We start from the raw sequence: 26009 nt of genomic DNA on the forward strand, positions 1-26009 counted from the left end.
GGACCCCTAAGCCCTTCTTGGCAGGGCTACACTCAAGGAGTTCTTCTCCCACTTTGTATACATATCTGGAATTACCTTAACCCAAGTGCAAAACCTTGCAGTTTGCTATGTTGAACCTCATTGTTTGCAATATCGTGATCCCAGTCTGTACTGGTATTGTATCTGCTGTGAACCTGCAGCATACATGGCCACTAGATTCTAAATATTGTGCCGCATATGGATGTGCTAAAATACAATGCTTTACAAAATAGGTACTGTAGTAATAAAATTTATGCTGCCCAAAACATTGCCTTCAGAGAGTGCATCCTGATCTGCAAGGCAAGAGGCGAAGAATGGCCATCATTCACATCACTTTGCCCTTGTAGAGCAAATTGGCTGCATCCATGTTGTGGTGTATTCTTTGCTTAGATCTCTTTTGAGTCCCAAGACCTTATTAGTTTTCTTTCTTTATATGATTCAGAAAAACTGCTACAGTTCAGCCAAGTATATGGTGTGTTTCCTGAAGTATTGTATGATGGCAGTGCCTGAAGGCAACAAACCTGCTGAGATAGTGCTGAGAGTTTCTAAAAGAGCTCAAGAAGCCAGAAGCAATCTCATCCATGCTGTCTGCGGGGAATGGTCCCTGTAGTGAATCTGCTTCAAAGCTTCACCTAATTCTGCATTAGAAAGGCCTAGCTGGCTCATTCTAAAAGAAAGCCCAGGAGCTCTGAGATGTGTGGACAGCTATAATAGATCACAGATCTGGAACATGCAAGGGAGCAAAGTTATTAAACAGTATTGCCACACAGGTCGTTATTCTAACTGCAGCTCCACTGATTGAACTAGCTTTTCTAAAAATGTATTTCAAATCTATTCTTTTTGTTTTGATCATACTTGAAGTTAAATTTATATAGGTGTGCTTGTATACATGCGTTTATGTAAATATATATATTTAAGATGTTTTTCCCTTTAGTATCTGTATCAGTGATCAAGATAGGGGGATCAAGTGCAGCCTCCGTAAGTTTGCAGACAGCACTAAGGTGGATGGGAGTGTTGATCTGCGAGAGAGTAAGGCGACTGCAGAGGAATCTTGTTAGGCTGGACTGACTGGCTGAGGCCAATTGTACGAGCTTCGATAAGACTAAGTGATGTGTCTTGCACTTGGGTCACAATAACTTCATGCTAAAATTTATTGCCTGTGGGTTAGGGGAAGAGTAGCTGGAAGGCTGTCTGATGGAAAAGGACCATGGGATTTTGGTTGGCAGACAGCTGAATATGTGCTGGTAGTGTGCTCAGATGGCCCAGAAGGACAACATCATCCTGACTTGTATCAGATATATTGTGACCAGAAGGACTAGGGAAACAGGTTGCGGTCAGTGGATCTACACCCAGGTAGAAGCTGGTGATGATGTCTGTCTTGGAGCTAATGCTCTTCAACATCTTTATCAATGATATAGGCAATGGGATTGAATGCACCCTCAGCAAGTTTCCTGATGACACCAGGCTGTGTGGTGCAGTTGACATAATAGAAGGAAGGGATGTCATCCAGAGGGACATGGACAGACTTGAAAAGTGGTTCCACGAGAACCTAATGAGATTTAACAAGGCCAAGTGCACAGTGTTGAACTTGGATTGGGCAGTCCCAGATATGTGTACAGACTGGGAGAACAGTTCATTGAGAGAAGCTCTGTGCAGAAGAACTTGGAGTTCATCGTGGATGAAAAGCTGCACATGAGCCAGAAGTATGACCTTGTAGCTCAGAAGGCTAACTGAATTGTGGACTGCATCAAAAGAGGTGGCCAGCAAGGCAAGTTCAATTATTGTCCCCTTCTAATCTGCCCTTGTGAGGCTCCATCTGGACTACTGCGTCCAGATCTGGGGCCTGCAACACAAAAAAGATGCGGAGTTGGAGTGGGTCCAGAGAAGGGCCACAGGGATGATCAGAGGACTAGAGCACCTCTCCTATGAAGACAGGCTGAGGGAGTTAGGCTTGTTCATCCTGGAGAAGGCTGCAGAAAGACTTCAGTGAAGCGTTCTGATAGTTGAAGGGAGTTTATAAACAGCAAGGACACCAACTTTTTAAATGCTCTGATAGTGATAAAACAAGGGGGAATACTGAGGTTAGATATTAGAAAGTATTTGTTTACTCAGAGGGTAGTGAGACACTGGTACAGGCTATCCAGAGAAGCTGTGGATGCCCCATCCCTGGAGGCACTTAAGGCCTGGTTGGATGGGGCCCTAGGAAACTTGATAAGGTGGTTGGCAGCCCTGCTGATGGCAGGGGGTTGGAACTGGACAGGCTTGAAGTCTCTTCCAGCCCAAGACATTCAAAGATGCTGTGGTTCTGAGGTTCTGTTAAGTAATTGCTCCTATGTACTCAGCTCTGGTGAGGTCGAACCTGGAGCACTGTGTTCAGTTTTGGGCCCTCGCTACAAGAGATACATTGAGGTGCTGGATCATGCCCTAAGAACATCAGTGAAGCTGTGAAGGGTTTGGAGAACATCAAGTCTTAGGAGGAACAGCTGAAGGAACTGGGGTCATTTAGCCTAGGGAAAAGGAGGCTTGGGGAAGATCTTAACACTCTCTACACTACCTCAAAGGAGGTTGTAGAGATGTGGGATCAATCTCTTCTCCCAAGTGACAAGGCAAAAGGAAATGGCCTCCAGTTGCACGAAGGGAGGTTTAGGTTGGATATTAGGAAAAATTTCTTCACAGAGAGGGTCATGAAGGCTTGGACCAGGCTGCATAGGGAAGTAGTTGAGTACCATCCCTGGAGGTATTTAAGAAACATGTAGATGAGGTGCATAGGGACATGTTTTAGTGGTAGACTTCACAGTGCTTGTTTAATGGTTGGACTTAATGACGATCTCAGAGGCCTTTTCCAACCTGAAGGGTTCTGTGGTTCTATGAAGAATCTTTTCATTTTAAACTATTATTAAGATCTAATTTATAAAATTGTTGCAGAAATTAGTCTTCCGTATAGGAAACTCAGATGTGTTTCATAATTCCTTTTAAAGGCCTGAATATTCATAATATGACTTTCATTCGCTCCTATACTGTCTCACTGGTGAAGCAATTCTGTTCAGTCAGCAACAGTTTCGGTCTAAAGAGCAAAAGACTCTTTCACCTTAATTGTTCTCTGAGACTCTTACCCAACATTTGTCCTACTCTCAGAAGACCTACTGTCCAAGTTACTAGAGGTTAGCTTTACTTCTGCTCTGGATTTATGTTAATGATGCATAAAGAATCAAATTGTCTTAAGAGACACTAGGATGTCAATGCAGAATTAGGGAAGGCATGTTCTTCCTTTCTTTCACTCCTCTCGTCTCTAACACCAGTCAGCATTTGAGCATGTTCTTACATGCAGACATGTCCATAACTGCACAGCCCTCCTCCTCCTTTGTGGAGAGAAGACACTCAGCATCATTATCTGCTTTTTCTGTTTTTTAGACAAGATCTGACAACCTCCCCACTACCCTGAAAATGATGAACTATAATCAAATTTAAAATGGAAGTGTTACTTATGTGCGTTTGAATGAGGTCAGTCTTTTCAGCACATTCCTTTTCTTTACAGAGGACCTTATAAATGTTTTATATTTATTATTTCTGCACCTCTGTCCAGTTGCTGAATTAAAGGTGATGATAATGATGAGAGCAGAAAGAGATTACAAAGACTAAAGTTATCATACAGAGAAACAAGGAAACAGTCAGTGAAGTTCTCCACAATTTGAGGAAATGATGAGGGAAGACTTGGAAACCCTATGCCCATTGCTCTTTTTCTGTAGAAAGACTGCACCTTAGAGTATAGTTTCTAAATGAAGAGTAAAGGGCTATCCAAATTACAGGTTGGTTTGAAGGCATTCAACTTGCTTTGAGCAGAGGACTGGACTAGTTGACCTCTAGAGTTCCCTTCCAACTTAAATTATTCTACAGTTCAATTGAAATACTAACTCCACACGTGAACAATTTGGATTCTGTAATAAGAGCTTTTGTCAGTGTCCCCTCTTGTGGCTAATTTCCACAGCTTTGCTCAGCTTTGATGATACCTTTCGTACTCCATGTGTAATGGTGTTAAATTCTCATGCCATTCTTGTCTAATACCCACATTAATCTCTATAGCCGTTTTCCAATGTTCACGAATACTCCTATGTGAAGTAACCTAAACCCACAACTGCCTTCCCTACTTAAAAGCACCTGACACCACATTATTCTACAAGAACTTTGCTTCTTTGTCAGGTAAGGAGAAGGAATTTGGGGGAAGCACCTTTCCCTTCAATTATATATATATATAGCATTCACTCAGTCTTATGGAAGCCAAGGGAAACAGATAGTCCTTGTAGCATGTCTAAAAACTGTAGCACTTAAAAAGTAAATACTGAGCCTTGACACACAAAGATTTCAGCAGGAAAGTTTCAAAAAAAAAAAAAAACAAAAACAAACCTTGCTGTGCTGCGTAGTGTATTTTGCATGCAAGGAACAGTTGAGAGGTTGGATAATGTAATGGACTCAGTAAATTAGCACTAGAATTTTGGTGAAGGCTTTGTTCTCTACTTTCAGCCACAGCCGTATGTATATATTTGTTTGGTTTTTTTTTTTCCCATTTGCCAGTGCCTTGATTATTGTGAATTTCCCAGTAATTCAAGAAATCTTTCTTGCATTAGTTGTTCTGTTTTTATATAAACTCAATACAAATATTGTGATTTTAGTAATATTTAGGTTATGTGTAGAAATGAGGTATATGGTACTTGTATAAAAAATCATCTTTGTCCATTCATTACGAAAGATTCAGTCCCTATTTGTTGTGAATTGATGCAGGTTGAATTGACCTTAGTGTTGCTATATTGAATTTCACTAGCTAACAGTTTAACCTGGGGATTCTCTGTAAGTTTCAGTGTGTAATTGTCTGTGTTCATCATTATTCATGTACAGTGCAGTAGGATCATAGCTGGAAGTTCTGATGATTTAAATCAAGTGACCTGTGGCTGCTTACAAAACTGTAGAATCACAGAATCATGGCATTGCATTTGAGAGGGATCTCTGGAGACTGTCTAGTCTGACGCCATGCTTTAAACAGTTATCTAAAACAGGTTGTTCAGGACCACATCTAGCTGGGTTTTGAGTATCTCCAAGGATGGAGGCTCCACAGCCTCTGTGGTTGTGTCCTTACCTGGTACTGAGGAACCTAGACGTGCTCACAGCACTCCACATATGTCTCCCTGGTGTTGAACACTGAGGACAGATTCCAGGGAGAACTCCTTGCATTCCTGATGCTCTTAAATACAGAGTAATTCCTTCCCCTTGCCTTCTAGACTGCCCCTTCCTAAAAGCCTGTATCTATCCATAACCTCATTGCTGCAGGAAGGTACCACCATATCACTCAGTGTACTTTGCTTGCCAGCCCGATCTACCACTTTCTAATTTATTGGTAGTCTTTAACCTCCTTATGTAAAGTTCTCATGACCAGTTTGACCAGCCTGTTGGAAACGGCTGTATTTTATAAAAAGCAATTCAAAAGTGCAACAACTTCTATTTCTATCTGACAAGTAAATAGCTGCTTTGAGCATGCTACTAATCCCCAAGTAAAACAGACCTTTAAATTGAGACCTGAATGTTAAATTATAAGGTTTTTGAAAAAGATGTATTTTCTTTTTAAGATAGGACATTTCTTCACAGAGAGACATGGGTTCCTTTGTAAGGGAGGAACACTTCACGTAATAATTGTTTCTCCTGGGCAAAACCTGCTGATGAATCTTTAATCCATTTCCACGTTAGAGTAGCTCTCTACCCTGAATATTGTAATAAAGTTAAACATTGCTTATGAGTAAGCATCTAAGTACTTTAGATGGAAAGCAAAATAGTAGCATCAAAATTTGTGAGAGAAGTGTTAGATATGTTGTATATGGTACCCTGCTTCTGATTTACCACTTTGTCTTCCATAAGAAGATGTAATGTGGAAGAAAGGGAAATAGTAAGCAAACACACACATGGCTCTTGAAGGTGAAAGAAGCCCCGGTGTCCTTGCAGGGATATCAGTAATGACACAAGATACTGATGCTCCTTCCAGCCAAGAATGATGTTCTGTAATAATTTCTTTGCTTTTGAACCTGAAATTCAGGTATGTAATAAAGTTGTGGTCTGAGTGTAAACCATGATTCTGGAGTAGAATTGCTTTACTACTGAGTGATTCTGTACCACAGCTACTACTGCTGGTTGGCCATGATCTCTAGGATGTTCGTAGTTCAGTGCTTTTGAGATCTCAGTTCCAAAGACATTTTTAGTACAGATGGACAGTATCTTGTCAGCCTTCTACTCTGTGCAAACCGAGTCAGGCTGTTTTGCTCTTTGACTGAGCAGAGTCCTGAGTTAAACTAGGGAGTCAGGAAATACTAGTACTATGCACTCCTGTAGGTGAAAAGCTGGAGTAAAGCTGAGTTTGGAGAGTTCATTGTGAAAACAGGTCTGAAAACAAGTATCATTCTTGGGTTGCAATTGAAATGATACAGTGGCCAAGGTTTGTTTTTCTATGGTGATTGTGTTTGGTTGCTGCTGTCTCTTTTTAAATGGTAGATTTTTTTTTCTCCTCATATTAATGCTGGCATAGTGGAGGCTTAGAAAAAGTTTGTTACCCTGTTATATTAAATTATGTTCTTCTTTGATATTAAGTATTAAAGTTTCAGACTTTCCTTCTTTTGAGTTTGAAAGGAAAAAAAGTGAAAGCATCTTACTTACTTATTTCTCTCTGCAGCCATACTACCGTCCAGATAGATCTCCATTCCTGCAGTAGTGTTGCTTACAGCCCTGCTGTCTGGAAACTTCTATAAAGCTTTCATTATCAGACCACTAACAGAATTTTCCTTGAGCCACAGCATATATTGAGTGAAGATATAAAAGAAGGTGTCAATCCTATGGGCCCTGAGAGCAGTTAGCACAGTTGCAAGGCACAGCTCGTTTGTGCTGTCAACTTTCTAGCTATTTTCTCTCTTATAGATAGGACTGTTTTCTTGTGACTCATTGAGAAACAGTAAATTTGGTAGCATTTGGAAACTGCTGTAATTGTTCCTTTAAGGTGGTTTCTGAAGAGGATGCTGAGTCTGAATTTATTCTGAATCCTTCCACTGTACAGTAGAATCATAGCATCACAGAATGGGTTGGATTGGTAGTGACCTTAAAGCTCACCCAGTCCCAACCCCTGCCATGGGCAGGGCTGCCACTCCCTAGCTCAGGCTGCCCAGAGCCCTATCCAACCTGGCCTTGAATGCCTCCAGGAATGGGCTGAGAAGTCTGATACAGTGGGGAGGATCTGCAATTCAAGCAAATTCGGACAGTATTGAAGTGAAGGGAGCCTTAGGTTTGTTTCCATTGCGTGTTCTATGTGAGAGAGGGAAGAGTTTGGTGAGGGAGAAGATGATGTTTTCCTTCAAAATGCTATTTCTGCTTTAATAACTTTAGAAGTGGAGCATATTAGCAATGGAATGTTTATCTAAATAAAGATTTACAATTTAATTATCTTTTATTTAACTATGCTGTCTTTATGGTATCAAACTTCTCTCTAATATGGTAAAAAATCTGTCAAGTGGCCATGAGCTTCCAGAACTGCAAGACGACAAAGCTGCAATCCTCTTACAAAATAAAAAGCCGACTATCATGGAGTAAACTCCTTATAACCCTTTAACACTTTAACAGTATTTTAAATGAACATCAGAAAAATGCTGGCTAAGATATACAGCTTTTGTCTTTAGGTTATTTGTATTTTGAGTCTGGTGAAAAACTGTGAAGAATCTTTCTTAAAGGATGGATCTTACGTTGACACAGAGCCAAAGGGGAAGCTTTACAGCAGAAATTGTTCATTGACTCTCTGTGACTGCAAGTGTGGAAAAGCAGAAAGAATTAGATAACATTAATTGAAGAAACACAGCAAAGCCAAGGCACAGGATTGGTGTATAAACAGCTTTAACCGTATGTATTCATCTCAGTTACTCTGAAAACAAACAGAAGATTACTGGGATAAGATTAACTGTAACAAATGCAAGAAACTGTATGAAGCGGTTGGAAAAGCTTTTTATAGTAGAGCAGTTAAATCTAGTTAAATCTAGTTAATTGTGTTTGATTTTTGTTTTCATAATTACTTCCATTGTTCCACCGAACTCCTGCTGGATGTCCAACATAGCCGAGCTGTCATGCCATAATTGTGGAAAAAAAAAAAAGAATTGAAACTGAATACCAATGTGATTAGTGTTGTGTTACATGCTTTAATATATGTGCTGCTCATATTGGTTGAGAGCTGCCTCACGCTTAGCTGAGGAGATAATCCTTGATTTAAAACAAAGCAACCACTCTGACAAGGTAATGCGGTTAATGGAAGCGTTTAACCATATGCAAAGATAATGAAAGGCTTTCAGCTCACGGTTGCCGAGTAGTAAGGAGGTCATGAGTAAGCTTTTGCAATGAGAAACCCAATTTATTTTAATTCCTGCTGCGACCTCTCACACAGGCATTGTCCAGGCTCTTAGCCTTTTATAGCATGGTTAGTAATAATCAAGCTGGCCTGAGGTTGCTGTGTTACTGACTTCTGATCTGTACATGTGCAGTAGGTTTGATGAATTTTGAAATTCAGTAGTGTAGAGCATCTGACTGACAGCACGACATACATGATGGCATGCATACAGCTGACTGTTGTGGGTATTACTTATCTCATCAGATTTCTAAAAAGTAATTCCATCATACCCTTAGAGCATATTCAGTACATTAAAAATTGAAGATAAATAACCTGAAATGTGTATGCCTTCTGTGTATCTATGGTAGAGGCAGAAAATCTGACTTTGCCTGGGAGAGTGAAGACCATGTTTCAAACTGTTTATCTTGAACTACTAACACTGGGCAATGAATTAAGAAATCATAGAATCATTGAAGTTGGAAAAGACCTCTAGGATTACCTAGTCCAACCAGCTGTTCATCCTCACCATGTTCCTCACCAACCACCTGCCCACTAACCATGTTCCTCAGTGCCACATCCACATGGTTCTTCAACACCTCCAGGGACGGTGACTCTACCACCTCCCTGGAGGATCCATTGGCTGTTTGGTAGTTGGACTGTTTCACCTACAATAAACTGCTTTTAAGACCCCCTAGACAAGTTGGAGTGTGGAGGAACAGTGGATGCTGTCGGAGAGGTCTGAAACACAACAGTGAGCTGATGTGACAGAAAGGAGCACAGTGCTGCCCTGTTCCATGCTCAGCCATTGCTCAGCCAGCATTGTCACTTTCCTTTCATGACTAACATCAAGCTGACACCTGATGAATGGAAAGAAAAACTCAGTTAAGAGCTGCATTATCTTCTTTCAATTTATATGAAGATGGCATGTTAAGTAAAAAAAAATTAAAAGTAAAATGTATAAAAAATAAATGATTGAGTCAAAAGCTTCTCTTTTAAGCTAAGCATTTTCTTTGCCATTCGTGGACCTTCCATAGAATTGCTTATGTAGATTTTGCACATGATGCATTGTCTAGTTGCAAAAAAATATTCAGTAGGTGTGGTGATTATATTCTCTGAAAATTAATATCTAAGACTCAAGAAACATTTCTCTGCTTTTGGAAATTGGGAAGGTAGGTGGAAACTTCCTTTAAAATAGCTTATGGATCTTTTCTCTTTTAAAGCACTACAAAATGAAGTACTTTAGCGTTTGCCAGGGTGATCCATCACACACTTACTTGTCATTCCAGTATTTTCCCAAATATCTTCCTAGTGAGCTGAAAGATGTACACGAATATACAGAACGATTTGGCTGTGTTTTTTTCCTGATAAATCACAATTTGCAGAAAACTGACTATCCCACATTCCTATCTTTCTGTTGCAACTGAATTGAGAATTCAGTGTTGTTCCTTATACTTTCTTAACTTTTTAGGGTGTTTTGCGTTCATGGGACAGAAAATCTAGATTTCATCCTTCTCATTGACCTATTGACCTCAACTCTTTGAAAGCGTAGATAATAGCAGGACAAGGGGAAATGGTTTTAAGGTGAAGGAGGGAAGATTTAGGTTGGATATCAGGGGGAAGTTATTTACCAGGAGAGTGGTGAGGTGCTGGCACAGGCTGCCCAGAGAGGTTGTGGATGCCCTGTCCCTGGAGGTGTTCAAGGCCAGGTTGGGTGCGGCCCTGGGCAGCCTGCTCTAGTATTAAATGTGGAGGTTGGTGACTCTGCCTGAGGCGGGGGGGTTGAAGATTCATGATCCTCGAGGTCCCTTCCAACCCAAGCCGTTCTATGATTCTATTCAGGAAGTTAATTTTCTTTGGTATTTAAAAGAATATATAAGAAAATTTGATATATATATATTTTTAATATGCAGCCTGAGGATGAATTAGTGCACTACCACTTCTATAAACCTAGACTATGTAGTCTGAGTGTCATTATCCTGGAAATTTGTACCACCTTATTTGTAACAGCATAATTTCAGGAACATTTAGTGTTGATTCTATGGGCTTTACAGGAGTCATTGATAAGAGCAGCATGTGACTAAAGCATGCTGCATTGCAAAATATTGCTATTGGAGAATAACCCTGCTTGTGAGTTAATTACCTCAAAGATTATTTTCATATGCGTTGATTGATGATAATGGTGCACTCCATGATGTTATAGGGATTGAAAAAAATGTAATTTCTACTTCAAATAAATGATTCTGTGTAGTAGTTTACAATATATATACATATAGCAGTGTAGAACACAAAACCCAGGAGAATTATCTGTGTTTTCAAGTAGGCATCTAAAGGAATCTCTTCAGAGTAGTTGTATCAGCTATGTGATATAAGGAAAATAAATTAAATGTAATCACTATCCAAATGAAGTGAATAAAGTTAAGAGTCCTTTGCAATTTATCTACCAAATATGTGTCTCTGTTAGCACAGTGTTTCTAATACCACAGCTGTTCATATTAAGTCTGTCCACATATTTTCTGCAGAATCTCTGTGGTGAGGCATTTGCTCAGGTGAAAAGCTGACACAATGGAATGCTTTTTGTGCTGGCTCTGGACAAATTATAATCCATTTTATCAGTTCCAAGGTCAGGAGTGCTACCCTGTCTCTTAAACTGTAGTGTAGTAAAGTGGGCTCTGTTGAACATTTGAGGAAAAGCTGTTAAGTTTCTCTGATTACTGCAGTCTGGTATCCCCAGCAGCCAAGTTTTTTGTATCAACTTTCTTCTCTTGCCTATAATTCTCTTTTTTTTTTTTTTTTTTTTTTTTTCTGTAATTGGATTTCAGAATTGGCTTTGAGGGCAATATACGCAGAGTTGTTGAGTACAGACATAATTTAGAGGCACATAGTAGTTACTGTTAATATTGTTAAAATATTGTTGAACTTTGTAGAAATGCTTTAATTACTGATTACAGTTCTAGTGCTAGATTAAGGATGAACCAAAGGGTGCTGTTACAAAACTCCTTGTTCTGCTTCTGTCTATGCTTCTTTCCCTATCCTGCTTGCACACCAATTTTTAAAATTAGGAAACAGAAGCCCTTTTACACAAAGCCTGAACGAAACTTTTTCAACTTAATGTCTCTCTTTCCTTTTCCAACTCCTCAAGTTTAACACCAGCATTTCTGTACTTGTCTCCCTTTAAATATATATATATTTAGTCACAAATATATATGTGTGTATATATATATATATAAAGCAAGATATGTAAAACATATGCTCTGCATGCCTGCACTGATGTGGGAATATTAATTTTCCTGTGAGTAAATATCACTAGATTATTCTGCCATCTAAGCATGTGAAAAGCATAACATTAAATAAATTAAGATCCTATTTTTGCCCATAAAAATGAAGATGCTCTTCAGAATCTCCTTTTATTATAGCATACAGCATGAAGGTCCTCATACTAACTGTTTGTGACTAAGGAATCTTCCATGCCTATTCTTCTTTCCCTTCTCTTTCATACAGTTCATCAGCGTTGAGCTCTTTCAATGCACTTAGCAAACCGGTCATTTTAATAGCACCCCTCACTGCCCAGACCTTTCATTCATTCTTCAGTCACTGTCTTGAGTTCGTGACCACCTGCAGCCAGCTCATTGATTCAGTGGTATGACTTCTGCTCTTTGGAAGCAGGTGAAGGAATGCAGGTGGATTTCTCTTATCTGTCCAGGGACACCACCACACATAGGCATCAAAGAATCAAGAATGTCTTTAGAGTAAATGAGAAGCAAATACATGGCAAATAGAGGTGACATATTTGTGAGATCAGCTCAGTGTGTGTTTAGATGTTATGATGTGTATGGTTGATGGTCCTGTAGGGGACTTGCTTTATTATTAAGTAGTTATGGGTAACAATGAAATGAGTACTGCTTTGCAGTTGCAATAACAGTTTTTGGCTTTGGTCTTCTAAGTCTTCAGGAATACTGGCATAGTCCCCATTTCTGTAGAGAGATAAGCTGTTGAAATATCTTTTCCTTTATTTTTCAGGGAGTAATATGTGGGAGGCTGTGGACTATTTGCTTCCGACATAGGAACAGCACTGGGTTGGGAATCTGAAACTCCTGAGAGAATGCTGGGAATCTGCAGAGGGAGACGGAAATTCCTGGCTGCCTCTCTGACCGTCCTCTTCGTGCCAGCCGTAACGTGGATTTATCTCTTTGCTGGGAGTTTTGAAGGTAGGAGGGAAGTCACGGCTGGGGGGAGCGTGTGTTGAATGATTTATGTTGGAGCAGACAGACGTAAATCAATCATCACTGGTTTTATTTAAACAAAGCCAGTTTGATTTGTGTAGGAAATGGCTCCCAACGTGCAGATTTCAACAAAGGGCCTTCCTTACCGTGTTCTCACTGCTGAGGAGCAGGTTGTTTCTGTTCAGTTTTCTTCTAATCCTTGAACTTACATGAAGGTGCAACCAAAACTCTGATTTCCCCTTATTTATTTGTCCTCTGTGTTTTCTGATTCTTAAAGGTAGATCTATCTAGTACACTGTAAAATTTTACTTCAGTTACATTTATTGTCTTATTTTCAGTCATGCTCTTAATTGTGTTTAGAAATGTTTTAAAAGGTACCCGTATGTATTCTGGGCACTTTTTACACAACTCTTGTTTTTATGTATGTGTGTGTGAGTCTTCGTATGTGTGGATGGTATGGGTCATGGAGTTTAATTTGGGGATATGAGGCAGGAAGTGTATCTAGCTACAAGAACGTAGAGAGTCTGCAGTAAAATCTAGGAAAACGGGTACTTTGCATGGTTCTGTATGTGGTGGACTCTGCTAGGTGAGGGTCACTCAGCTGCAGGCTGTCTCTTTTCCAGTGGCCTCATGGCCTCAGTGATCCTCTGCTCACTGAAACAGGGAAGAGATGGTTCTTAGTTTGTGGAATGGGAGGTGGTGTGGTGGAACTCTGCTCTGTGAAGTAAGCATAGCAGTAAAGAAATCATGAGACAAGGGCTTTTACTCAGTGCATCCCACAGCACACATTGAGGGTTAACAGAGCTTTCAGAGTGCCAGGTTTGCCCAGCACAATTTGCCATCTTCTAACAATTCTCCACTCTTACCATGGTGATGCTGTATTGCCCTCTGTGTCTGTAACCATGACCCATGCAATGATCCATGATTGTTGCCATTTGGGGAATGAGTGTGTGAGCATGGAGGTCAAGATGGGAATAGGTGTAGCCCCACCATGCAGATTTTGGTGAGTGTGGCATGCAGGCTCTTCATTGCTGGTGAAAATGCATTGCTAATGGTGGTTAACTGTGTTGAAAAATAGTGTTTTGTAGCTGAGAATTTGCCCTCTCAAACAGTGTTGTTACGATCTTCGTATTGATTGTACTTTCCATGGAAACAAATAGGATGCATTACTTTCAGAGCAACCTACATATAACTGTCTCACGTTTCCTAAACAGAGCTTAAATATACATAGCCTGAACAACACCTGGCTGAGCAGCTAGCAGAGTGCCTGGGAAGTGTTCAGTCTAGGACTGGATGTGCAACTAGTCTGCCTTCGCCTTACAGAGCAGCCAGTATGTCACTGTGAATACCCCCGAGATGTTCTGTTTTCATTTGGGATGTTCTTCTACAAGAGAAGACAAGAAAATAGTTGTATTACTTCCGAGTCTTCTTCCTGCATAGGAGCTATGTCCGGGTGCCAGATTCTGCCCATTTATTTCTAGTGCTATGCCCTGCTTTAAAAGCTGAATTTTATGAAATATTTTATGGGTTTCCGATTTGGTTATATAAACACCTACGTGGCTGAAACCTGCCAGCTCATGAGGCTATTTTCTTGCCGTTCACCTTGTGTGAAGACTATTAGTTCTGGCCACTGCCTCTGTGCTTATTGTGCCAGAAGGATGAACACAAAAAATCAATGAATACCTAAGGTGTATTTCTTTATAAAATCAGTCTGAATCCAGGTCCCTGTGGGTAGCCATTGGGTTTTATACCTGGGACAGCTCTCCTTCCTCTGCATTCTTCAAGCAGAGATCTTCAAATCTGTGTATGTACATTGACTTGCAGCCATATAACTGGTACTTTTTATAATCAGACATGAAACAAGCGGTACTTTGCCTTTTTAGCTGTATATCTGATGAACTTTTTTCTGTTCTTAAAGGAGTTCAGCGCAGTTAGGTGAGGTTAGAAAATGTTGTGCCCCTTATTACTTGTTACTAAGCAGCTTTTTGTTGTTTTTATTTTATGTTTTAAAGATAGAGCATTTCATTTCCGGCAGTAGCCTTGTTATTTTCGCAAGCTTAAAAAACATTTCTTAGTTATCTTAACATGAGGAGATGTGTTTCATCCTTTTAAAAACTGTTCAAACACAAAAACTGTTCAGCTTACAGTCTGGTAAATTTTAAAATTCATTGTTTTAAATGTCAGGCAAGCTTCTTTCATGTAATCCTGGCTGAGCAATTTGTGCTTGGTTTCAAAACAAAATTGGATTCCAAGTTAAATTACAAGTAAGGGCATCTAAAGATTTTCGGTATACATTGCATACATCTCTGAATTAGTTGCATGTCAGGTACAAATATTTGCTTATGCAAATTTATTTGGTTACTTAAAATTCTGCCTTAATGGGCAGTAACTCTGTGAGCTCGTTCTAGAATGAAACACTTATGGGATTCACATAAAACTGAAAATATATGGGGTGCAGGCTGCATACTTGAGCAGTAATGATCTAGCAGTCAGAACAGTACTGATTTTGTTTGATTTTTAAAAGCTGAGCAAATGCAGCCCTCACCTTTTTGTTTTTAGAAGAATATTATGCTGCCTTATTGTAATGACTATTTTAATTGTGTCCACAATTGTAAACGGAGTACTGCTTTAAATTCCTGCTTGCAGAATCCTTTGTTTTTACAGAGGGTTCAATACTGATCTTGAAATTTGCTTCTACATGCTATTTGAGGTGACTTAAAGCTCTCAGTGTGAATTAATCTTAAATGAAACCAGGGAGCAAAGCCCATTACCGATTAAGAAGCCTTGCACTGGAAAAGGACTGCAAGCAATGTAAAGTTATTAACTCTTTCTGTTATCTCTCTATGGTTGTTTATTTTATTCTATTTCATTTTGATATTTGGCTGAGGGATGATTGAATCTTTGTTTATTGGTTGAACACTGGGGTAAGTTAAAATATCTATTTAACCAAATAATAGCTAGCATTTTCCTAAGCTTGTACATATAATCGCCAGAGAGTTGAAGCCGTTCTTCAATTTATCTGACTTCATGGTTTTTTGCACCACTTTGGTCCGCATGATTAGTTTATGTTTTAATGTCTTTGTGTGTTAATGCATACTTGAGTAAAAAATGCCCCAAAAGCATGGTACTTTGATTTGAAACCAGCAGGAGCGGAGAGTCCTCTGCAGCTTCTGGCACTAGGTGTCTCTGATTAAACACAAGTGCTGCTAGGAGTTTTCAGTTCCTCTAGTTTCAGATTCAAGTAAATGGTTCTCATTAATGCTTTTCTCACCAGGTTAAAGGAACAGCCTCACTGAATTCTTAAGGTTGGAAGGGACTCCAGGAGCTCTCTGGTTGAACTCCTTGTTTAAACAAGGGTCAGGCCAGATGACTTTATCCAGTCATATCTTGAAAACCTCCAAGGATGGAAACACAACATGGCTGCTCTGAGCAACCTGTGCCACTGCTGACTATCTGCTGGACTGTCATCAAGTGGGAAAGTTTCCTGCTGTATCTATTTTGAACCTCCTTTGTTTATGGCTGCTGGTTGATGTCACTCATCCTGCACAGGGTATCTCTGTGAAGAGCCCAGTTTCACCTTCTTACATCTGCTATAGGTACTGGTGCCATGTTATATGACTTGGCTCTCTTGGGGCAAGCAATTCAGGAAACAAACAGCTTTGTAGGCCTACTTCATTAATGTCTTTCTTAAATGGAGGACCCCAAACTGGACACAATATGCCAGATGTAGTCCAGTGAGTATCAAGTCAAGGGAAGTGGTCACTTCCCTCAACCTCTTTGCTATGTTCCTGGAATTGTTCCTAGCTTGCATTTTTGTCCAGGCATACTACTGAGTCATACATAATGTAGTGTCCAGCAAGACCCCAAGTCCTCCCAGAAGGACTGATTCCCCAGCTTGGATAGAGGAATTCTGTGGGAGACATTAAAAAAAAATTGCAGCTACTGCTCTCTCATATTCACAGCTATAATCACTACATCACAGAAAGCAGTCAGGTTGGACATATGTGATTTACCCCTGGTAAATCCATACTAATTTCACTGTCAAGGCTCAGTGTGTTTCCTTTTACAGGTACTTACATAGAGCAGTTGAATCACCTCTCAGTTGTGTGTTGTTTTTTGTTCTGAACTAGTTGAGCTAGCTGAGTTGTCATGGCAAAGAATTTTGTAGTCTTTTTCTTTCTGCAGTTGTTTGTTTGTTTATTTCTTTCAGAGCATGGAATCAAATGTCTCTACAGAACTTATATCTGCAATGCTGCATCATAAAGTTATTTTTTCTTGATGCAATTAACAATTACATTACTACTTCGTTTTCAGATATCTAAGGGCTTCAGTTATTAGTTTGCCATGGCATAGTGGTGAGTCCACATATAAAAACCTTTTATAAGTGCCTTATTAGTAGATCTATAAAGTAAAATATACTCCAGTGTAATCAGTTCTCTTGGTGTGCTTTTAAATAGCCTTCAAGTCTGTAGAAGGGAATTTTGTTTTCATTTTGTTTTCTGTTTCTGTTATCAGAAATTATGATGTCTGCTCTGAAAGTAATTCTTATTTTATTATGTTTGCCCACAACATCAGAGGTGGATGTTTGCAGTATGGCAGTAGAGGTTGAACCTTCCCACCAATATCTCATTACATTTTGTTGTCATGTGACAGGCTGCAGAGGGGCAGTCTGACAAAATGGTGTCTGACATGGAAGTGCGTATGAAACGCAGGTGTGTCATTAAATTCCTCCATTTGATAAAAATGGAACCTGCTGACATTCATTGATGCTTGCTGAACATTTATGGAAGTCCATGCAGTGGGCGTGAGCACACTGAGGCAATGGGTAGTGTGTTTCAGCCTTCGTTACAGCAACTTGAAGACAATCCAAGTTCTGTATAAGTATGCAGATTTTTATGAGTGCAGCATGCAGGCTTTGTTTATCAGTGGTGAAAATGCATAGCTGATGGTGGTGACTGTGTTGAAAAATACTGTTTTGTAGTTTTCTGTTGCAGTTTCCATGGAAATAATTAGGAGGCATTACTTTCGGAGCAACCTATGTACAAAGCAGCCTGCTGCATCATAGCTGTCACTCAGACACTGCCTTGAAATATTTATTGGAGGTTTCATTATCCAAACTGTGACAGCAATAGCTACTAAAAGCCTCATTAATCAAGTATAAATGTCTATTAAGGTTGTGAACTAGAATATTAAAGAGGTTTTTGAATATTATATAGCCTTAGAATGTACCTGGTTACTGTTGTTGTTTTTAACAATGCACAAGGGCAGCATAATTTCAGTTATCAGTTACTTTGAATGAAAAAGCTAATTGTTCCAATATTCTTAAATTACATTCAAAAGGCAAGGCAATAGAGTGGGAAGGGTAGAGTGCATTTAGAACAGAGAAGAGGAAACTGAAATAATATGTAATGAATTTTCATTAGAAAGAAAACAGCAATTTCACTAACCAACAGTCACTCCAGTAATGGCATCATTTTCCCATATATATAGCAGTTTACTATCCCCTCTATTGTGGAGCTCATGTAAAATGGATACTTGGAACTGTAATTTGACATCACTGATTCCTCAGAGAAGTGTCCACTGTGGCTTTGCGCCCTCAACACGTTCGCCATCACCTCCATCTGACAGGATGAAAATGCACTGGAGCTACCAGTGTCTGTGTGGCCGATCCTCTTGAGGTTGGAAGCCCTGAAGTGTCTATCCAGGGCTTCTGTTTAGAAAATGTATCACAGGAAAGGAAGAATCAATAATGTAACTTTTAGATGAAAACTGGAGAAGAGGTTGTTTGTGATGGTGTAAGGTATCTTTGAGAGAGATAAAGTTGAGTCTGTTTTTTGTTAGCAGCTGGACTAGCATTTTAAGAGCAAGAGGTCTTCCTTCTTCCCTGCTTTCCTGTATTGTCCTCTTTTCACTACAGTGTTGGGCAGCTGTCTTCTCTGACAGAGAGTGTATTTCAGTCCAAGTAATCCGCAGGGATGATTGAAACCAGAGTTGGGCAAACACCTCATAAAATACAATAAAGTGAAATGAAGGAAGGCTGCAAATACTCATCTTAGTATTTAAATGGGTTGACTTTGATGCTGTTCATACTCTTTTTGTGTATGCTTTCCATAAATATTCTAGTGAATATGTTAATTGGGAAGACTGTCTACCAGGAACAATGAATATCCAGTTTTAATATTCATGGGAGGCAGATTTTGAAGTCATATTTGTGAATACTTGAATCAGACAACTGATTCTGGGAGTTCAGCTTTCTACAGTTAAGCGCCAAAAGTTTATCACATGATCTGTGTGCGTGATGAAAACTGCTTGAATTTTTAATGCTTGCAATAAATTGCTCTTAGCAAGAGGCAAATAAGTAATTAATTGCTAAAATGTTTATCAGATACTTGCAACCGATGAACAAATATTAGAAAATAATCCTTTCACAGACAACGTAATCAGAAAGAGGCAAAATCTGAAATTGCATTCTTTCATTACGATTTGCACAGTTTACTTGAATTTTATCCCTTGTGTGTCTCAACAGGATTAAACAAGAAAACTTAATCCAATGTCCATTTAAAGTACAAGTTTCAACCTCTGTATTGATCCTGTCTTTTTAATAATGTTCTGAAAAGGTTGTCCTGAAAGGATGCCTCTGCTTATAATAAGGATATTGCTGTGGCGAGAGCCAGAACAGGACGGCAGGAGATGTATTTTAGTTTAGATTGGCTTACTGTGTCTAACTCTTCTTGAATGCCGCTTCTGTGCATATTTTCATCCTGGAGTGGTTTACTCCTCTTCTGTTATTTTTTTAGGAGATAAGCTGACAATTGTCACTTCAGCACCTCTTTATCTCAGATGCAATCAAGATATCTTCTTCAGTATGTCTGTGGTTTTTCCTAGCAGATCCCTACAGTGTAAAATCTGTCACCATAGTAAAGACCTCAGGAGTACACTGAGCTATGTTGCATTATCCTGGGAAACTTCTCTTTCGATGAAACTCTTGTGATTTGTATGCATGGAGTACTGACAACTGTTGGTTGAAGTGTGCTTTTGACCAGAAGATCCCTGCTGTGAAATTGGTGAATCTGACTCTTCGCTCGTCATTTTTTGGCATACAAATTCAGTATCACCAGAAATACGTTCTGCTTTACAGATATGAGAACTCTTGCCTGCACATCTTGCAAGAAAATAAAATTAAGAAGCAAATATGAAAAAATAATGAGCTTTTCTCCCTGCTGTATAAAGAAACAATCTGCTTCTGAGCAATGACTGGAAAGACTAAGTAGTTTCTATGGCAAAGCGAGATTGGCCTTTTACAGAGAAAGTGAGCCAAAATGCAGCATGGCCATGAGAAACCTCTGGGAGTCACATGGAGTTGTGATGCCTATCTGGTTTTCTTCTCTACCCCTCTTTCAAGTAAGCTAAATGCTTGCGTTCCTGCAATACACTTTAACCTCAGCAAATAAGGTCCACTGAAGGCTCAACATCCAAATGCTGGTGTCAGTGCTGTTTCCTTCTTAGCTTGCTAGAAATTCCCATTCTTAAACCAATACATTTTACTCTCAGGAAATGCCATGTAACTTGCAGTGATCACTTATTGTGTCAGGATGTTGTATCAAATGAAGCAAGCCCAAATTGTGGAAGTTCTCAAGATCTTTGTTTCATCTCTTTCTTCCCTGTTCTCTGAGCAAACTGTGGGGGAAAATGTGGGCTATAAAAGTTACACTACAGAAAGATAAGCTAATTCTTTCCAAGAGGAAGGAACATTCACTAGATTTTGTCAGGGCTGCACGGAAGACTAGCAGTAGGAGAGCTACTTCCCGATTGCTCCTCCTACTCTGTTTCAAAGATGGACGCTTCCTGGCACTGTAGTAAAAAATGCTGTTCTGCAGAAAAACTGAAGTAAAATGAACTCAACCATCATGTTTTTTAGAATGCCCAACCCCCCTAACAAGTAGAGCTTGGCTTTTTGAAACAAAATATGTAGTTTTATAAGTATGCCAGACCTTCTTTGAGTGCTGGAACTAATGCAGCCTGTGATCAATGTCATGCATCTGATTGATGTTGAAGCTGCTTTTCCCACAATTAGGGTATTTATAAAATCTAGCTCCCATATGGGTCTCCCAGTGTCTAAATAAATCTTGAGCTCATGCTGCAGTTTATTTCTCAATGGTAAAATGTATAGCATCTCTCATCTATCTTACACATTCCTGACAATTGTAGAAGCTTCATTACCTCCAACTCCTTTCCCTCTAACAAAGTCATTTGAAATTTGCCACTGTGTTTTGAGGGTGAGCAGGCAAGCGGGTCAACAAATGTGTACAGCCAGGATGGAAAAAAATACATGAAATAGAAATATTATAAAAGACTGAAATAAAAAAAATAGCATTTTGATTGTGGTGAATTGAGGTAAGAATCTTATTGGACAGCGTATTGTATTTATAATGCCTTTCAGTAATTTTGAAACTTCTGTTTTGAATATTTATTTAACTGTGCATAATGCAAGAAGGAGAACAAGTCAAAATGAATGATCTTTTACCAAGATAAAAATAAATACCAAGAAATACTTCACACATCATGCCTGTGTGTGTAGTTCTTCCTGTTTTCTGCAGATAATACTATGGGATTGTTTAGGAAAAGCAGCAGAGAATGAAAGGTGATGTCCTGATATCGGATGGATGCATTTTAGCTATGCTTAGCTTAAGAATACCAGCATCTTCCATACATCACTTTATTCCCTCTTTACCCTTTTCAAACTTTTTTCAGTCACTGAATTGTTCCATTGAGCAGTTATTTCTATCCCTTGAAGTATTACCTCTCATGTTGCTTTGCCTTCTGCAAAGCTTTTTTTTGAGACTTGAATCTAAGGGCTTCTAAAATACTTCAATCTCCTTGGAGAATTGAGTGGAATGCACAACTAACGTAACAAAAAATAAAATAGCGTGGGCTGACAGCAGTCACCTTGGTTCACTCAACCTTTAGACACCAACAGCAGGAGGAAGAGTTGGTGACCTGGAGAATGATATGTTTTTAGCCAGAGATTTTCTTTGTATTTAACAATGATCAAGCCATTTGAACTATCCTGCTATAGTCAGTTTTTTCCAACCTGTAGCATGCCTATCCTTTTGCATTGTTCTGTGAAATAGAACTCAAAGTGCAGGATGTAACCACCAAAATTTTAAACATTTCCCCCACCTACCCACCCCTTTATAATTCTGCTCAGCTTTTAAATTGTTAAATGTCAGAGTTTGCAGAAATCCGTAACTGGGGCAGGAGGGAGTGACTACAGTTGAAACTACTGAAAATACTGAAAGAATGCTGGATTCACCACATTTTCCTAAGTTAAATGCACAGCTCATAACAAAATTTGATTCTATTCTGGTAAATCTACTGTTGCTTTTTTTTTTTTTTTTTTTTAAGAATAACAACTTATGTAAGCTTAGTTAAAATATTTTGCTGTCTGAATAGTGTTTCATAATGAGGTGTTCTGCCAGTGAGCTTGTAATAACAGGTCTGTATCTGTTCTAAATAAAAGATGCATGATCTGCTCTCTGCATAGTTATTCCTGTAGATGCTCAGTGATGAAATTACCTTGTAACTTTACACCAACGTACACTTTCTGACACCTGGAGTAGCTTACAAGGTTGGATTTAAGGCATAAAGTCTTGAAATGGGAAACCCAAAATACAAAATAGACCAAAGGTGTGACTGTGGTCTGGTCAGTGCTGCTTGTGGTGGCTGTTAGCTGAGCTAGCACAGGTACTGTTAGGCGAGAGTCTAGGAAGTCTGAGAAGCAGAAGCAGCCTGTTCAGCTTATGCATTGATTTCTAGGTAGGGACTGTTATCTTTACGTAATAGGTTGAAACCAGTGCATCTACAGCTGCTGGTGCTAGTAGAGCATCGTTATTTTGCTGTCCATACTGGAGACTGAGGTTGTGGTGGTGTAGTGTAATTTCAAAGGATGTTGGATGGTATTCTTGTAATATAGAGAGGATTGTATCTGGAGCTGTAATAAAGTCATAGCCAAGAAGATAGAAATACTCTTATATGCTGTAAAGGACTGGAAGAAATTGCTGGTGTAAAAGACATGGAGGAGCTATCTGTTTATGATGTGATTAAATAGAGTAAATATAGAAAGTAATTCAGAGGAAGTTGTGTTCCTTTCTTCACACCATTTCTTCCTCTTCTATTTTTCATGTTTTTTGAACAGTTCAGTTGGGAGGGACCTAAAAAGATTATTAGGTCCAATTGCCTGAGTTTTATCATTGATTTTTTCCTTCCTTACTTGAGTACATATCTCCTAGAGTAGGTGCAGCAGTCTTTTGTTTAATTTGTTTTTTTTAAATGGAATTGGCTGACAAATGTTTAGGTCCTCCTCAAAAAATTGCACAGAACAGTTACTGATGGTTTTTTAGCTTTGGAAGATTTGTAGATTTTTAGCATCAGACGGACTATTAACAATCTCTGTCTCTAATATCTTGTGTAGTGCAGGCCAAATTATATTGTAGAGTTGATAGAATAAAGCTAGCCAGTAATCTCTGCCTCTGACCCGTGCCTTCCAAATTTAATAGAACTTTACCTCCAGCCAGGTTTCTGAACTTAATTTTAAAGCTGGTGGAGGATTCTAGCATCTCTCTGACATATTATTCCACCTTGTTCAAGGATACGTGCTTTTATCCTTGTCCAAATTTTTCTAGGCTCACTAGAGGAAGTAAAAAATGAGAATTAGATGAAGAAAAGATATTTTAAAAGGATCATTTTAACAATTTCATGTAAAATAAGTGGTCATGACTATGAGATAATTCAGTACATAAATTGAACTCTTAAGAAATATTGCCGTGAGAGCAAGAGATGAGAACACCAAGGTTAGTAAAACATATAGCTATTTATAAAAGGAAATGAATTTATAGGATAATTACTAACCTTATCATAGCTAATAGAAACTAGTTACCAGGATGATCCATTGCCATCCCTGTTCAGGAAAACTATTTCCCCAATGTATTCTTTGTTCTGGGTTCAGACTGCGGTACCTTTTCAGGTGTGGAAAAAAAAATCCTTGAGAGAAGGTCAAATCAAACAGTTTCAGCTGCAAGTTAAAAATGTGTATTAACTTTAAGAAACAAGATTTATTTGAGCACTGACTTGGCAAACAAATTACTCATGAGATCAAGGCCTAAAAAGGCATGTTTTAGCAACTCTCCAAATAAAACATAACATCAGTGTACAGTGTTTACAAGTTACCTTTGTAGCATTAAGAAATGGAAGACTTATCATTTTTCACGGCATTAAGTAATTCAGTATTCTAAAATCATACTGAACTAATACCACAGCTTTAATACTTCATAATCAGTAAATTTCCTGCCATTCACTGGATTTAATTTAACCTAACTCAGTGATTTTGCTTGTTAACTTTAGCAGGAATAATATTTTCAGATGACCGAGTGCTATAAAAGTCTACTTTCTATTCCCTACTAATCAGACTATTACAATGCGTATCTCCAGTGATCTGCACTGACTTTAACAGAGGTTTCTTTTGGTCTGAAAATGTAATACACACAGAATGTTTTCTAGGGGTATTAACTGTAATGGATTTAGCTATTTCACCTCTTGCTCGAGTGCATTACAAACCCAAGGGCTTAAAGGAAAAATCTCTGCAGAGAGGTTGCGTTTTGCAGGATATTCTTATAGGGAGCCAGTATAAAAATCTGTCTGCACAGCTACACGTAATTATTGGTTTCCAAGGAACTCCAACAAGCTCTCTTTAAATCTTTGCCAATATACACAGAGGAAAGTAAATCTGAAAACAGCAATTATCTAACACGTTTGAGTTGGGCGAAGGTATTAGTTGCCTGTTCACATGCACTTGAATGGAGCTGTGATGAATTAAGACATTTTCCTTTAGAATTCAAATGCCTTTAACCAAACAGTTGAAATCTACTGCTTATCTCCTTTAGATCATGTGACTTTGTTTGCCCAAGAGTTCTGCTCTTGTTACTCTGAGGTAACCTGACCTCAGAGCTGCTGGTAGCGACTCTCAGCTTCATTCTGAGTTTCTTGCTTTAGCAGATTAAATATTTAGGAGCAAAACATACCTAAATTATTTATCTTTTCCTCCTTTCCCCAGTTTTAAACATTCTCATATGCCCCCTTTCTCTTCAGCTACCATACTTGCACCTCAGTGATTTGATATTAATAGCAACGATTAAGCAGTTTCAGCTCATCAGAGAAGAGATATTAATCATCATCAGACCCAATGAGAAGTTTAATTTTCTGGTTCTCTTTTTTCACTAAGCTCTGGCGGCTGTCACTCGCACCAATATCTGCGGGACGTTTAATAATCTTCTGAAGATGCATTTCAGTGGTTTCTCTCCTTTTATTTCCTCTGTCAATCTCAGCGAGTTTCATCATTGCAAGCTTTAATTGAAGACCACTGTCAGGAGATGGAAAGGAAATTCTTTCTTGAACAAAGCTGGTTCAAGAACTCGTGGCTTCTATTGTATTCAAGAGGCAGATGAATTAAATGCAAATGTTGAAAACTAAGGGAATTGTTTTGCTGCGTATATCACTACTTCTTCCCTTATAAAATGCTATTTTCCCTCTATCCTTAGCTCCTGGTTTTCCACTCTTTTTTTCATTGTCATTTTGCCTCGGAAGTATTGTTAGATTTGTGGTGCAGTAAGGATGTTCAAAATGAATCAGGTGGAAAGAAAGAATCCACAGTAAAAAAAACTATGTAACTTACACCAGGACTGATAAGTGTCATTGGCAGGATAGCATTATCACAGTGTTAAAACGTCTTTTTTTCTGCTCAATTGAAACAGCTTCCAAATTGACATGTGTACCAATGAAAGCAGTTATGTAGGATATTATGCTAGTTGATACAGAAATAGCTGTTTAAAATGGCATGTCATCTTATAATGGTACAAGTTTACTTTATAGAGAAGCCCTAAAACTAGCAAAATAGTTTTCTGAAATGATGCTCCTACTGTCTGTCACCTGCTAGCTACAATAAAATACCAAAGTCCTGTCATAGGTGCTAAGTTGCATCTCCTACCTATTTGGAGGTTTATTTAATCAGCTTCTAAGTAGAAGCTCTCCATTGGGAGCAGCATATTACAGTTTTCTAAGTCAGAGAAGAACAGATTGGACTAAGACAAAACAATGCAGGGATCTCAACAGCAAAATGATTAGTTGTCTGTGTGTGCCAGATAGACCTTGTTTCCTAGATCGTGGATTTGTTGGTTGAACAATGGTGTAGCTGGTTAATTTATACAGCCTATGATGTGAAAGCACTTAAGTAAAATTTTAAGCAGCTCGTAGTTGAATGCTACTATGCTTGTGTTACCAGGTTTTTGAGTCAATTTTTCTGTTGCTTAAAAAACAGGCCCCTT

At 38.9% G+C, this 26009-nt stretch overlaps 1 protein-coding gene across 5 annotated transcripts in view; it reads left to right on the forward strand.

Annotated features, from left to right (window-relative positions):
- Window positions 1–26009, forward strand: part of LARGE1 (LARGE xylosyl- and glucuronyltransferase 1) — a 288816-nt gene that overhangs the window by 67990 nt on the left and 194817 nt on the right. For 4 of the 5 annotated variants that reach the window (XM_046939033.1, XM_015285413.4, XM_015285402.4 and 1 more), the window contains one exon: window positions 12431–12618. In XM_046939033.1, coding sequence (XP_046794989.1) covers window positions 12513–12618 — 106 coding nt within the window. In that variant the 5' untranslated portion in view covers window positions 12431–12512. 5 annotated transcript variants of the gene reach the window in all.

Source organism: Gallus gallus, chromosome 1 (genome assembly GCF_016699485.2).
Source record: "Gallus gallus isolate bGalGal1 chromosome 1, bGalGal1.mat.broiler.GRCg7b, whole genome shotgun sequence".
Taxonomy (NCBI): Eukaryota; Metazoa; Chordata; class Aves; order Galliformes; family Phasianidae; genus Gallus; species Gallus gallus.